Source organism: Tachypleus tridentatus, chromosome 6 (assembly GCF_004210375.1).
Source record: "Tachypleus tridentatus isolate NWPU-2018 chromosome 6, ASM421037v1, whole genome shotgun sequence".
Classification (NCBI taxonomy): Eukaryota; Metazoa; Arthropoda; class Merostomata; order Xiphosura; family Limulidae; genus Tachypleus; species Tachypleus tridentatus.
This window is the reverse complement of record NC_134830.1, coordinates 142,701,058-142,715,681: the sequence shown is the minus strand read 5'-3', so window position 1 is coordinate 142,715,681 and position 14,624 is coordinate 142,701,058. Positions and strand designations below refer to the sequence as shown.

General features: G+C 31.6%; 1 protein-coding gene across 1 annotated transcript in view; it reads right to left on the bottom strand.

Moving 5' to 3' along the window:
• Positions 1-875: 875 nt before the first annotated feature.
• Positions 876-14,624, bottom strand: part of LOC143253906 (SH2B adapter protein 1-like) — a 57,307-nt gene continuing 43,558 nt past the window's right edge. The window contains exons 2-7 of the mRNA XM_076508465.1: positions 14,135-14,236; positions 13,437-13,552; positions 7,299-7,375; positions 5,457-5,621; positions 3,060-3,253; positions 876-1,708 (exon numbers count right to left, since the gene is read on the bottom strand). Of these exons, the coding sequence (XP_076364580.1) occupies positions 1,304-1,708; positions 3,060-3,253; positions 5,457-5,621; positions 7,299-7,375; positions 13,437-13,552; positions 14,135-14,236 (1,059 nt within the window). The 3' untranslated portion in view covers positions 876-1,303. The remainder of the gene's footprint in view (positions 1,709-3,059; positions 3,254-5,456; positions 5,622-7,298; positions 7,376-13,436; positions 13,553-14,134; positions 14,237-14,624) is intronic.

The following is a 14,624-nucleotide window of genomic DNA, read 5'->3' as shown; positions in this document are numbered from 1 at the left end:
ACTTGCTTCCAGAGGTAGTAAAAACCTGGTCTGATTCATGTCACTTTTGTTAACAATGTTTGATACAAAACATAGCTATCTACTTTAATCATCTAAGTTCTTGACTGTTCACGACCTTTGTCATCATCACTTGCCAGCTTCAAAGTAATTTGTATTTTACAAATAATGACCTAGCACAGCCAGGTGAGTCAAGGCACTCGACTCATAATCTGAGGGTCACGAGTTTGAACCCCCATCACACCAAACATGTTCACTCTTTCAGCCGTGGGGGTATTATAATGTAACGGTCAATCCCAGTATTAGTTGGTAAAAGAGTAGCCCAAAAGTTGGCAGTGGGTGGTGATGACTAGCTGCCTTACCTCTAGTGTTGCACTGCTAAATTAGGGACAGCTACCACAGATAACCCTCGTGTAGCTTTGCATGAAATTAAAAACAAACAAACAAACATTTTACAAATAAAATTCTGTATAAATACCAAGTACCTTCAGCTGATATTCAGTGACAGAAGTTGATTATTTGAAGGCCCTGGGGCAAAAATACTTAATTCCATCCCTACAGCCCATCCTCTACTAATATTGTTCAAATAAAGAATATACTAAATTTAAGAAATAAAATTATGTTTCTAATTGTCTCATGTAATATTAATGCAGAAGTTATTAGGTTATAGACAGCATTAAAGACTGGCCAGTTGCATAGTTGGATGTTTCATGGGGTATCATTCAGGCCCTGGGTTCTAGAAGCTGGCCTCCAGGGCAACTGCCCCACCCACATGTACAGCATTCCTAGTGGCTGACAATACAAAATAAGTGTTAAACAAACTAATTCAAGTTTCAGTTTTAAACAGCTGTAAGTTTTGAATAATTTGATCCTCGGTCTCCATTTAATGACAAGTTTATATTTATACATGAAAGCCAGTTTACATCATAAACATTGACTGAGAAACACTTCACAAGTTTTAACATTCTATGTATCATTTACTAGTATATACAGAACTTATTAAAAGAGTGGCTACAGTCTCAAATGGTCTCCTCTCTTCTTCTCAAGAAACAAGCCTAGCAGAAACATGACGAGTCATTTAACATTGGCATTATAATTTAGCTGCCTCTTCTTAGAAATAAACAACACAATGAATGTTTGACAATAATACAAAAGACAGTTTTTAGTATTTGTGATTGTGTTGTCAAACTTCTTTGTATTCTGAGTTTATTTAAAATGAAATAAGAAACATCTGGCAATCTTAGCCATCCATTCTTTCTGAGAAAGGACAAGAGAGAGAGAGAGAGGTAAGGAGACACCATAATGGTTACACAAAGGAGTAAGTGTTTTCTATTGCCCGGCCTGAAACTGCTGCCTGTTGTTGGGGGTTAACGTGTAAAGTTTCTAAAGATTGTGTTCGAACTCGCACAGATCCACCATAAGTGATGACATCATGAAGTTCTGGAATGCTGGGAACTCGACTCTGTCCTGGGGTTCCCATTCTAACTCCTTCAGAATGGGAGGGAGAACCCCGAGTGGGATGTGAAACTGAGGTTGATTGCCGAGTACCCTCTGTGTTCACCACGTACTCTGTCAAGGTCACATCAGATGCTCCACCAGATTCTAGAGGAATGGGGTGAACACGGAAATGTTCCAACATGTCAAAGATTGCCTGGAACCACAGGTGTTGAACTCTACACTGTCCCTCAGTATTAATTGTCATTCGAAGATGCTGCAGAAAAAGATTTTAAAAAAATCGAGTTAGATGTAATCCAGTTTAAAGGTACTATTGCTCAATATAAGCCACAATTTTCTTCCATGACATAACAGTTGTTTGATATAACATTTTCAACTTATCTTTCCCTTGTAAATTCTTAGAAATTGCTAGCTAATGAACAGGACAGTCTTTGAAATTTTTTATTATGCATGGTGGCTGCATTATGGATATTGTATATCAGAACTGGTTTTGTTTTGTTTCCTGAAAGTCCTGACACCACCAAAGAGAAGTTCTGTTTTCTCAGTTCATACTTTGTATGTTCTCACAGAGATCTTTCAATGTCTTATGAAAAGCTTTTAATTTATAGGACACTTAAAATAAAAACATGTAAGTTTAAACAATTATGATATAAATTTGATTAGTCTATACAGAAATGTTTTAGGGAAAACCATAAACATTATGCTGCTTTTGAAACAATAAAATATACACTCAATCACCTTCCACTGTAACAGAAAAATAAATTTGAGAGATAGTAATCTATTTTTTTGAATAACTTCTAAAACACTTCAATTTTTAAGTAATTTTTTATCCACAGCTTCTACTAAAAGTGTCATATTTACCTAGGCATTGAAAGATTACATTATTTCTGTAAAGTGAGCATAGTTTTACCCAAGCAAAGCAAACATTCAAATGACAACATATCAACCTCCATGACTTACAAAGCTTATAAACACTAAAGGTATTGCAAACCACTTAAGAGTGTGTGTGTGTGTGTTTTCTAAGAGCAAAGCCACATCGCACTATCTACTGTGTTTACTGATGGGAACTAAAGCCCTGATTTTAGCATTGTAATTCTAAGTACTTACTGATGTCCCACCAGAGGGCTACTTAAAATGAAGGACAATACAAGCAGCAATGAATGAAGAGAAGAAATTATAATTGGTGGTTCAGGTAGAATAATTTGAAATTTTCAAACTATTAGGTGCATGAAACAGATGTTACTACACTTCTTTAAGCCACAACCATGCATGTATTAGTAACACATTTCTAGCTGATCTACAGGAGGAGATGTCTTTATTAAGATCTTCAAATTTCTAAATCTTTCAACACAACTTTACAATTGTGGTAACTGATCACCCCCCCTCCTGTCATGGATATGCCAATGAGTTTCTTTAAACAATTATGTGTGTATTAATAGCACATTTCTAGCTGATCTAAGGGGATATTTCTTTATTAACTTCTTTAAATTTGTGGATTTTTAACACAACTTTCCAATATGCTACTGAGTACAAGAAATATATATATTATTGGAAGTAGTAAGAGTTTCTGGATCATGGTATATCTGCAAGCTAGTAAGAGGGTTTACCTTAGCCCTGCCTTGGAAGTTGAATGTCAGGACATATTCTCCTTTCCTGGTTTCGCTCTGTCGGACTAGAAATACTCCATGACCAACAAGGCCTTCTCTGAGAACAAGTTGTGCTGCATCGCTTCTGGACAACATTCCATGAAACCATGGATATTCTTTCAGTGTCTGATAGATGTCTGGGACTTGTTCACCTACTGTAATAAAAAAACCTCAATTCTCACATACATGGGCCACCAATAATAATTGTTGTTCACATTTTTAGTAACCCATTCTTTAAATACTAGTTTTTAAAAAGGTTATTCAAACATTGTTGAATCCAACCTTTAGTAGCTTGAGAAAAATTAATCTTGCTTTCATTTGTACAAACTAAATTTGTGGCAATGCATTCCCAACCTGTAGCATGCATTAAGAAGAAAATGAAACCCACACCTCAATATTCTAGGGTAATCTCAGTGAATTACCATCAACATATTCTGTTAGCCACCAATTAACATTTGGCTATTATAGAATCACACTTGAAATATCTTTCTATTAACTAATATAAACCACTCTTAACTGGGGTGTGCCAGTTTCTTTTCCTTTTTTATTCTTACTCAAATCTTGACAACAAAAATCTGAAAATAGATATATTTTAATGGAATTGGAACTGTAAAAACATTATTTTGTTCATTATCTCTTTAAAGGTCAGTGTTCTTCTGGATTTTGTCTAGACAATTCCAGCTTACATACTCCCATTTTTACTCTTAAAGTTCAAAAATTAGAATATCTCAACAAATGAGATAATTTGAGCAAGATGATTACCTATCTCTCATTCCAATCAGTTTATAATATTACCATGAATGAGATAACATGAGCAAGTTGATTACCTATCTTTCCTTCCAGTCAGTTCATAATATTACGAAGAATAAGATAATGTGAGCAAGTTCATTATCTATCTCTCATTCCAGTCACTATATATTACAATGAATTTCATAAATTGAACAAGTTGATTACCTATCTCTGATTCCAATCAGTTCATAATATTATGATGAATGAGATAATGTGACAGAGTTGATTACCTATCTCTCCTTCAAGTCAATTCATAATATCATGATGGATGAGGTAATGTCAGCAAGTTCATTACCTATCTCTCATTCCAGTTAGTTTATAATATTACAATGAATGAGATAATGTGAGAGATTTGATAACCTATCTCTCATTCCTGTTAGTTTATAATATTAGAAGATATAATATAATGTGAGAAACTTGATTACCACTCTTTCCAGTCACTTTATATTACAATGAATGAAACAATGTGAGCAAGTTCAATACCTATCTCTTACTTCAATCAGTTCATAACATTACAATGAATGAGATAATGTGAGTGAGTTGATTACCTATCTCTCATTCCAGTCAGTTTATAATATGACAATAAATGATATAAGGTGAGCAAGTTGATTACTTATGTCTCATTCCAGTCAGTTCATAATATTACAATGAATGAGATAATGTAAGTGACTTGATCACTTATCTCTCATTACAGTCACTATATAATATTACAATGAATGTGATAAATTGAGCAAATTGATTACCTATCTGTCATTCCAGTCATTTTATAATATTATAATAAATGATATAGTGTAAACAAGTTCATTACCTATCTCTCATTCTTGTCAGTTCATAATATTACAATGAATGAGCAATGTGAATAAGTTGATGACCTATCTTTCATTCCAGTCAGTTTATAATATTAAAAGATTTGATATAGAGTGAGAAAGTTGATTACCTCTATTTCCAGTCAGTTTATGATATTAAAATGAATGTGATAAATTGAGCAAGTTCATAACCTATCCCTCATTCCAGTCATCACAATAAATGATATAATGTAAGCAAGATGATTACCTACCTCTCATTCCAGTCAGTTCATATTACAATGAATGATATAATGTGAGCAAGTTCATTACCTATCTCTCATTCCAATCAGTTTATAATAGTACCATGAATGAGATAATTTGAGCAAGTTGATTACCTATCTCTCCTTAAGTCAATTCATAATATCACGATGGATGAGATAATGTCAAGCAAGTCATTACCTATCTTTCATTCCAGTCAGTTCATAATATTACAATGAATGAGACAATGAGAGCAAGTTCATTACCTATCTCTCATTCCAGTCAATTCATAATATTATGATGAATGAGATAAATTATGAAAGTTGATTACCTATCTTTCATTCCAGTTAATTTATAATGTAACAATGACTGTAATAAATTCAGCAAGTTGATTACCTATCTCTCATTCCAATCAGTTTATAATTTTACAGTGAATGAGATAATATGAGCAAGTTGATTACCTGTCTCTCATTTCATACAGTTCATAATATTACAACGAATGAGATAATGTGATTGAGTTGATTACCTATCTCTCGTTCTAGTCGTGGTGATGTTCCAAGCTCACTACCTCCAACCACAGGAGTGACCCCACTACCTCCTACTGCAGGAGTGACCCCAACAACGGTTGCTCCTCGAGGAGGTAGATCTGGAGGAGGTTCCGGGCTAACTTCTGGGGTTGTTTCTTCATTCTCTGATTATATCATAGATAATAAATACATCTCATTGAAATAAAAAAATACTACCAAAAGATTTTATGAAATAATTTTAATCTTTGGCATGAAAAAAAATTCCTTTAAAAAATAATTCATCAGGAAATATTTTAACGAGGTTTATAAAAATGTTCCTTCCTTTTATCCAATGTTCTATTTTAGCGAGGTTTATAAAAATGTTCCTTCCTTTTAACCAATGTTCTATTTTAACAAGGTTTATAAAAATGTTCCTTCCTTTTATCCAATGTTCTATTTTAATGAGGTTTATAAAAATGTTTCTTCCTTTTATCCAATGTTCTATTTTAGCGAGGTTTATAAAAATGTTCCTTCCTTTTAACCAATGTTCTATTTTAACGAGGTTTATAAAAATGTTCCTTTCTTTTAACCAATGTTCTATTTTAACGAGGTTTATAAAAATGTTCCTTCCTTTTATCCAATGTTCTATTTTAATGAGGTTTATAAAAATGTTTCTTCCTTTTATCCAATGTTCTATTTTAACGAGGTTTATAAAAATGTTCCTTCCTTTTATCCAATGTTCTATTCTTCAATAATAGAAGTGTTATTTAAATGTTCCTTCCTTTTAACCAATGTTCTATTTTAGCGAGGTTTATAAAAATGTTCCTTCCTTTTAACCAATGTTCTATTTTAATGAGGTTTATAAAAATGTTCCTTCTTTTTATCCAATGTTCTATTTTAACGAGATTTATAAAAATGTTCCTTCCTTTTATCCAATGTTCTATTTTAATGAGGTTTATAAAAATGTTCCTTCCTTTTATCCAATGTTCTATTTTAACGAGGTTTATAAAAATGTTCCTTCCTTTTATCCAATGTTCTTTTTTTGTAACGATGTTTATAAAAATGTTCCTTCCTTTTAACCAATGTTCTATTTTAACGAGGTTTATAAAAATGTTCCTTCCTTTTATCCAATGTTCTATTTTAATGAGGTTTATAAAAATGTTCCTTCCTTTTATCCAATGTTCTATTTTAATGAGGTTTATAAAAATGTTCCTTCCTTTTATCCAATGTTCTATTTTAACGAGGTTTATAAAAATGTTCCTTCCTTTTATCCAATGTTCTATTCTTCAATAATAGAAGTGTTATTTAAATGTTCCTTCCTTTTATCCAATGTTCTATTCTTCAATAATAGAAGTGTTATTTAAATGTTCCTTCCTTTTATCCAATGTTCTATTCTTCAATAATGGAAGTGTTATTTAAATGTTCCTTCCTTTTATCCAATGTTCTATTCTTCAATAATGGAAGTGTTATTTAAATGTTTCTTCCTTTTATCCAATGTTCTATTCTTCAATAATGGAAGTGTTATTTAAATGTTCCTTCCTTTTATCCAATGTTCTATTCTTCAATAATGGAAGTGTTATTTAAACGTTTCTTCCTTTTATCCAATGTTCTATTCTTCAATAATGGAAGTGTTATTTAAATGTTCCTCTAATATTTTTTTCCCACATGCAGATTGTCACTCTACTACTTTGACTGTGAGATACAGGATGCTATATGTATATTATCTGCTGTAAAATGGACTGTATTACCATGGTAACATTGTTATATTCACTTGTCTAGTTGGTAAACAGGCTTATCTCCAACAACATAACAGAGAATGAATTGTAATATAAATTCTATTTTCCACTACAAAAAATACTTACTTTTGCTAGTTACAGGAACACTATGTCTTTCTCTTAGTCTAGTTAAACTGTCCGAAGGTACACTTGGTAGTCTTGACCTACTCAGGGAGGTAAGAAAATAAGTATGTAATGAAAACTACAGTATTAAAATGTTATGATAGCCCCTGAAAACTTGATAATGTAAAAATATTTATGTGACTAGTTAATAACTCAAACTATCTGAAAATACACAACTGGTGAATTTGGTGTAAATTCCCAAGTGGTGAATGAAGTAAGAGTGCTTAGAAGTTTTTTATGCTTTGCCTGTCACTTATAATTAGGGCTATTATTAATTAAATATAATTATTAAAGTAGAGTAGCTCTCCCAGTAAATGTCACCACTATATTATGGTGGACTCCAAAAATCAAACATCACCAGAAAATTTTGCAGTTTACATTATACTGACTATTATCTTCACTCTCACTTAAACCAAAAAAAACATGTCTCAGCTTAAAAATTGCATGTCTGTATCAATTATCTTTATATCAATCTAACAGTTAGGTTAGGTTCTGTTCAGTTAGGTTATTTTCATCTTATAAAACACATTACCATTCACAAAAAATATCTTAACCTTTAAATAGCAGGAATGTTGTAGGTAACAGCATGAATTTATAACAGCTACCATTAACTCACAATCTACATTTTATCAATCAACCTTATAGTGAGTGTACATGGTGACACTATCTACATTTTGTCAATCAACTTCATGGTGATACAATCTACATTTTTGTCAATCAACTTCATGGTGATACTATCTACATTTTGTCAATCAACTTTATGGTGATTGTACATTGTGACACTATCTACATATTGTCAATCAACTTTAGGGTGACACTATCTAAATTTTGTCAATCAACTTTATGGTGATACTATCTACATTCAGTTAGTTACTTTATGGAGATACTATCTACATTTTGTCAATCAACTTTATGGTGAATGTACATGGTGACATGATCTGCATTTTGTCAGTCAACTTTATGGTGATACTATCTACATTCAGTTAGTTACTTTATGGTGATACTATCTACATTTTGTCAATCAACTTTATGGTGACACTATCTACATTTTGTCAGCTTCTTTATGGTTACACTATTTACATTTTCGCAATCAACTCTAGGGTGACACTATCTACCTTTTGTCAATCAACTTTAAGGTGGCACTATCTACATTTTGTTAATCAACTTTATAGAAATTATACATGGTAACACTATATACATTTTGTCAATCAAATTTATTGTGATTGTACATGGTGACATGATCTGCATTTTGTCAGTCAACTTTATGGTGACACTATCTACATTTTGTTAATCAACTTTATAGAAATTATACATGGTAACACTATATACATTTTGTCAATCAAATTTATTGTGATTGTACATGGTGACATGATCTGCATTTTGTCAGTCAACTTTATGGTGACACTATCTACATTTTGTCAATCAACTTTATGGTGACACTATCTACCTTTGGTCAATCAACTTTAAGGTGGCACTATCTACCATTTGTCAATCAACTTTAAGGTGGCACTATCTACCTTTTGTCAATCAACTTTAAGGTGGCACTATTTACATTTTCTCAATCAACTCTAGGGTGACACTATCTACCTTTTGTCAATCAACTTTAAGGTGGCACTATCTACATTTTGTTAATCAACTTTATAGAGATTATACATGGTAACACTATATACATTTTGTCAATCAAATTTATTGTGATTGTACATGGTGACATGATCTGCATTTTGTCAGTCAACTTTATGATGACACTATCTACATTTTGTTAATCAACTTTATAGAAATTATACATGGTAACACTATATACATTTTGTCAATCAAATTTATTGTGATTGTACATGGTGACATGATCTGCATTTTGTCAGTCAACTTTATGGTGACACTATCTACATTTTGTCAATCAACTTTATGGTGACACTATCTACCTTTTGTCAATCAACTTTAAGGTGGCACTATCTACCATTTGTCAATCAACTTTAAGGTGGCACTATCTACCTTTTGTCAATCAACTTTAAGGTGGCACTATCTACATTTTGTTAATCAACTTTATAGAGATTATACATGGTAACACTATATACATTTTGTCAATCAAATTTATTGTGATTGTACATGGTGACATGATCTGCATTTTGTCAGTCAACTTTATGGTGACACTATCTACCTTTTGTCAATCAGCTTTAAGGTGGCACTATCTACATTTTGTCAGTCAACTTTATGGTGACACTATCTACCTTTTGTCAATCAGCTTTAAGGTGGCACTATCTACATTTTGTCAGTCAACTTTATGGTGACACTATCTACATTTTGCCAGCTACTTTATGGTTAAAATATCTATATTTTATCAATCAACATTGTGGTGACTGTACACTGTGACATTACATACATTTTGTCAACCAACTTTATGGTGACTGTACATGGCGACACTATCTACTTGTCAGCTACTTCATGATGATACTATCTACATTTTCTTAATCAACTTTACGGTGACACTATCTACATTTTCTTAATCAACTTTACGGTGACACTATCTACATTTTCTTAATCAACTTTATGGTGACACTATCTACATTTTCTTAATCAACTTTATGGTGACACTATCTACATTTTCTTAATAAACTTTACGGTGACACTATGTACATTTTATCAATCAACTTTATGGTGATACTATCTACATTTTCTCTACCAACTTCATGTTGAGTGTACATGGTGACACTATCTACATCTTCTTAATCAACTTACGGTGACACTATCTACATTTTATCAATCAACTTTATGGTGATACTATCTACATTTTCTCTACCAACTTCATGTTGAGTATACATGGTGACACTATCTACATTTTATCAATCAACTTTATGGTGATACTACCTACATTTTCTTAATCAACTTACGGTGACACTATCTACATTTTATCAATCAACTTTATGGTGATACTATCTACATTTTCTCTACCAACTTCATGTTGAGTATACATGGTGACACTATCTACATTTTCTCAAACAACTTCATGTTGAGTGTACATGGTGACACTATATACATTTTGTCAATCAACTTTATGGTGATTATACATGGTGACACTATCTACATTTTGTCAATCAACTTTATGGTGATTATACATGGTGACACTATCTACATTTTGTCAATGAACTTTATCGTGATACTATCTACATTTCGTCAATCAACTTTATCATGATTATACATGGCAACACTATCTACATTTTGTCAATCAACTTTATGGTGATTATACATGGTGACACTATCTACATTTTGTTAATCAACTCTATCGTGATACTATCTATATTTTGTCAATCAACTTTATCGAGATACTATCTATATTTTCTTAATCAACTTTATCGTGATACTATCTATATTTTCTTAATCAACTTTACGGTGACACTATCTAAATTTTCTTAATCAACTTTACGGTGACACTATCTACATTTTCTTAATCAACTTTACGGTGACACTATCTACATCTTCTTAATCAACTTTACGGTGACACTATCTACATTTTCTTAATCAACTTTATCGTGATACTATCTACATTTTCTTAATCAACTTTATCGTGATACTATCTACATTTTCTTAATCAACTTTATCGTGATACTATCTACATTTTATCAATCAACTTTACGGTGACACTATCTACATTTTATCAATCAACTTTATGGTGATACTACCTACATTTTCTTAATCAAATTTACGGTGACACTATCTACATTTTATCAATCAACTTTATGGTGATACTACCTACATTTTCTTGATCAACTTTACGGTGACACTATCTACATTTTATCAATCAACTTTATGGTGATACTACCTACATTTTCTTAATCAACTTTATGGTGACACTATCTACATTTTCTTAATCAACTTTACGGTGACACTATCTACATTTTCTTAATCAACTTTACGGTGACACTATCTACATTTTCTTAATCAACTTTACGGTGACACTATCTACATTTTCTTAATCAACTTTATCGTGATACTATCTACATTTTCTTAATCAACTTTATCGTGATACTATCTACATTTTCTTAATCAACTTTACGATGACACTATCTACATTTAACAATCAACTTTACGGTGACACTATCTACATTTTATCAATCAACTTTATGGTGATACTACCTACATTTTCTTAATCAACTTTACGGTGACACTATCTACATTTTATCAATCAACTTCATGGTGATACTACCTACATTTTCTTAATCAACTTTACGGTGACACTATCTACATTTTCTTAATCAACGGTTATCTACATTTTCTTAATCAACTACCTACATTTTCTTAATCAACTTTACGGTGACACTATCCACATTTTATCAATCAACTTTATGGTGATACTACCTACATTTTCTTAATCAACTTTACGGTGACACTATCTACATTTTCTCAAACAATTTCATGTTGAGTGTACATGGTGACACTATATACATTTTGTCAATCAACTTTATGGTGATTATACATGGTGACACTATCTACATTTTGTCAATCAACTTTATGGTGATTATACATGGCAACACTATCTACATTTTGTCAATCAACTTTATCATGATACTATCTACATTTTTTCAATCAACTTTATGATGACACTATCTACATTTTGTCAATCAACTTTATCGTGATACTATCTACATTTTTTCAATCAACTTTATGATGACACTATCTATATTTTGTCAATCAACTTTATGATGACACTATCTATATTTTGTCAATCAACTTTATGATGACACTATCTACATTTTGTCAATCAACTTTATGGTGATTATACATTTTGTCACTATCTACATTTTGTCAATCAACTTTATCGTGATACTATCTACATTTTTTCAATCAACTTTATGATGACACTATCTACATTTTGTCAATCAGCTTTATGGTGATTATACATTGCAACACTATCTACATTTTGTCAATCAACTTTATCGTGATACTATCTACATTTTTTCAATCAACTTTATGATGACACTATCTATATTTTGTCAATCAACTTTATGATGACACTATCTACATTTTGTCAATCAGCTTTATGCTGATTATACATGGCAACACTATCTATATTTTGTCAATCAACTTTATGATGACACTATCTACATTTTGTCAATCAGCTTTATGGTGATTATACATGGCAACACTATCTACATTTTGTCAATCAACTTTATGATGACACTATCTACATTTTGTCAATCAGCTTTATGGTGATTATACATGGCAACACTATCTACATTTTGTCAATCAACTTTATGATGACACTATCTACATTTTGTCAATCAGCTTTATGGTGATACTATCTACATTTTTTCAATCAACTTTATGATGACACTATCTATATTTTGTCAATCAACTTTATGATGACACTATCTACATTTTGTCAATCAGCTTTATGATGACACTATCTACATTTTGTCAATCAGCTTTATGGTGATTATACATGGCAACACTATCTACATTTTGTCAATCAACTTTATCGTGATACTATCTATATTTTGTCAATCAGCTTTATGGTGATAGCACATGGTGACACAATCTACATTTAGTTAACTACTTTATGGTGACTGTACATGGTGACAATGTACATTTAGGCAACTACTATGTAGGTTTAGTGTTAGTGGTCACACAATTTTCACATAATCATTTTCTGGTGTATCAAATGTCTTATTCAGTCTGTTCTCTAAGAGTTTCAAATTTGTATCTTAGATCAGAAGTATGTGGTTTCTCTTAATGCCACTTGAATATTGATGCTGCGATCTTCAATCACTTACTGATCGTATATATTTACTTATCACTTAGATAGATCCTAGATCAACAGAATAAATCCTAATCAATTATAACTTTTTTTTTCAGGAGTAAAATTTTTCGAACATTAATGTTGACTTGCCACACATTGTGTCTGTGAAACATACCATCTGTAATTATTGTAATTTGCTGGACTGCTCTGTCTAAACTCTTATAATAAGAAAGTATTCATTGTGGTGTTGCTAATTAATAAAACTAATCCTTATTCTTTGTCTTCAAGATGTCTAGATTTCAAGAAAGACTAATCAGAGTGTTTTCTCCACGTTGCATAGTTATCACAATAAAACACATATTTATACGCACACTGCCTCTTCTGTTACATTCCCCAGATGATGCATACAGTATTTAATGGTGGTTAACCATGACTTCATATCTTCAGCATCATGAACTTCAATCACATACTCCATGCAATGTTCAGCCTAGTGGAAGAAAAGATAACCCATTAGACACTGTTTTCTCTAGACTTGTAATTATATTTCATTGTAATCTCCTTTACCAAAATGTATGTACAGTATTTACTTATAGCAAGGATTAGACAGTACATTTCTAACGAGTAGGTTTACCATCTGAACAGTTCTAAAACAATTTTGCTGGTGTTTAATCAGTTTCACTATTTTAATTTAAAAAAATATATATAAAAATAATGGGATAAAAATAAAATGATACACCCACAGTAGATTAAGGGCTAAATAATGTTATATAATAAACTGCATTTTTTAAGTGAATAAACACTTGTGTGAAATAAACAATGGATGAAAACCCTTCCTAACAGGCCTAAATACTTTCAGTAATCAGTAGATGAGCATTCTTTGTAAGGTAAGAGAAAGATTATGAAAACCTTAAACCATGCCAAAAGTATTTAAGAATAAACCTGAAAGTTTATACAATGCAAAACTTGGATAACAACCTAAAAAAAACAGTACCACAATGAAGATGAAAATGAGAAAGTCTCCAAAATCTCTTTAATTTATGTACAATGACAATAAGTATTTAAGAGTTACCTTAAGAACAAAGGTATTTTCATGGTCTGGCATTTCTAGAGCTGTTGTTTCCCTGGCTTCATTAATGAGAAAGCAGAAAACTCCACTTCTGGGCTTCATGGACTGTAAAAATGAACAAAACATTTACAGTTAGTTTCTATGTTCTTGTGGGTAATGCTTCTGTCTCCAGTACACTTATAGACGTAGAACTCTTTCAGTGCCAGATTTATTTTTAAATACACAATACAAAAAAAAATGCTCCATTTTAATTATTTTGTTACTTATCTGAAAGTGGTAACTTTTAGGAAATTTGAAGTGGAATACCATTTTTCTTGGTGGTATTACAAGATTCCAAACTCACATATGGTTAATATTGCACTCTTCAAGATTCAAACAGAAATAATGTAGAATACCGTAAGTATTTTCACAGTAGTAAATGGGTTAAAACTGCTCATTTTTTAACATGTTAGTGAAACAAAAATGAGGGAGGGGGATACCTGATTAGTTACTT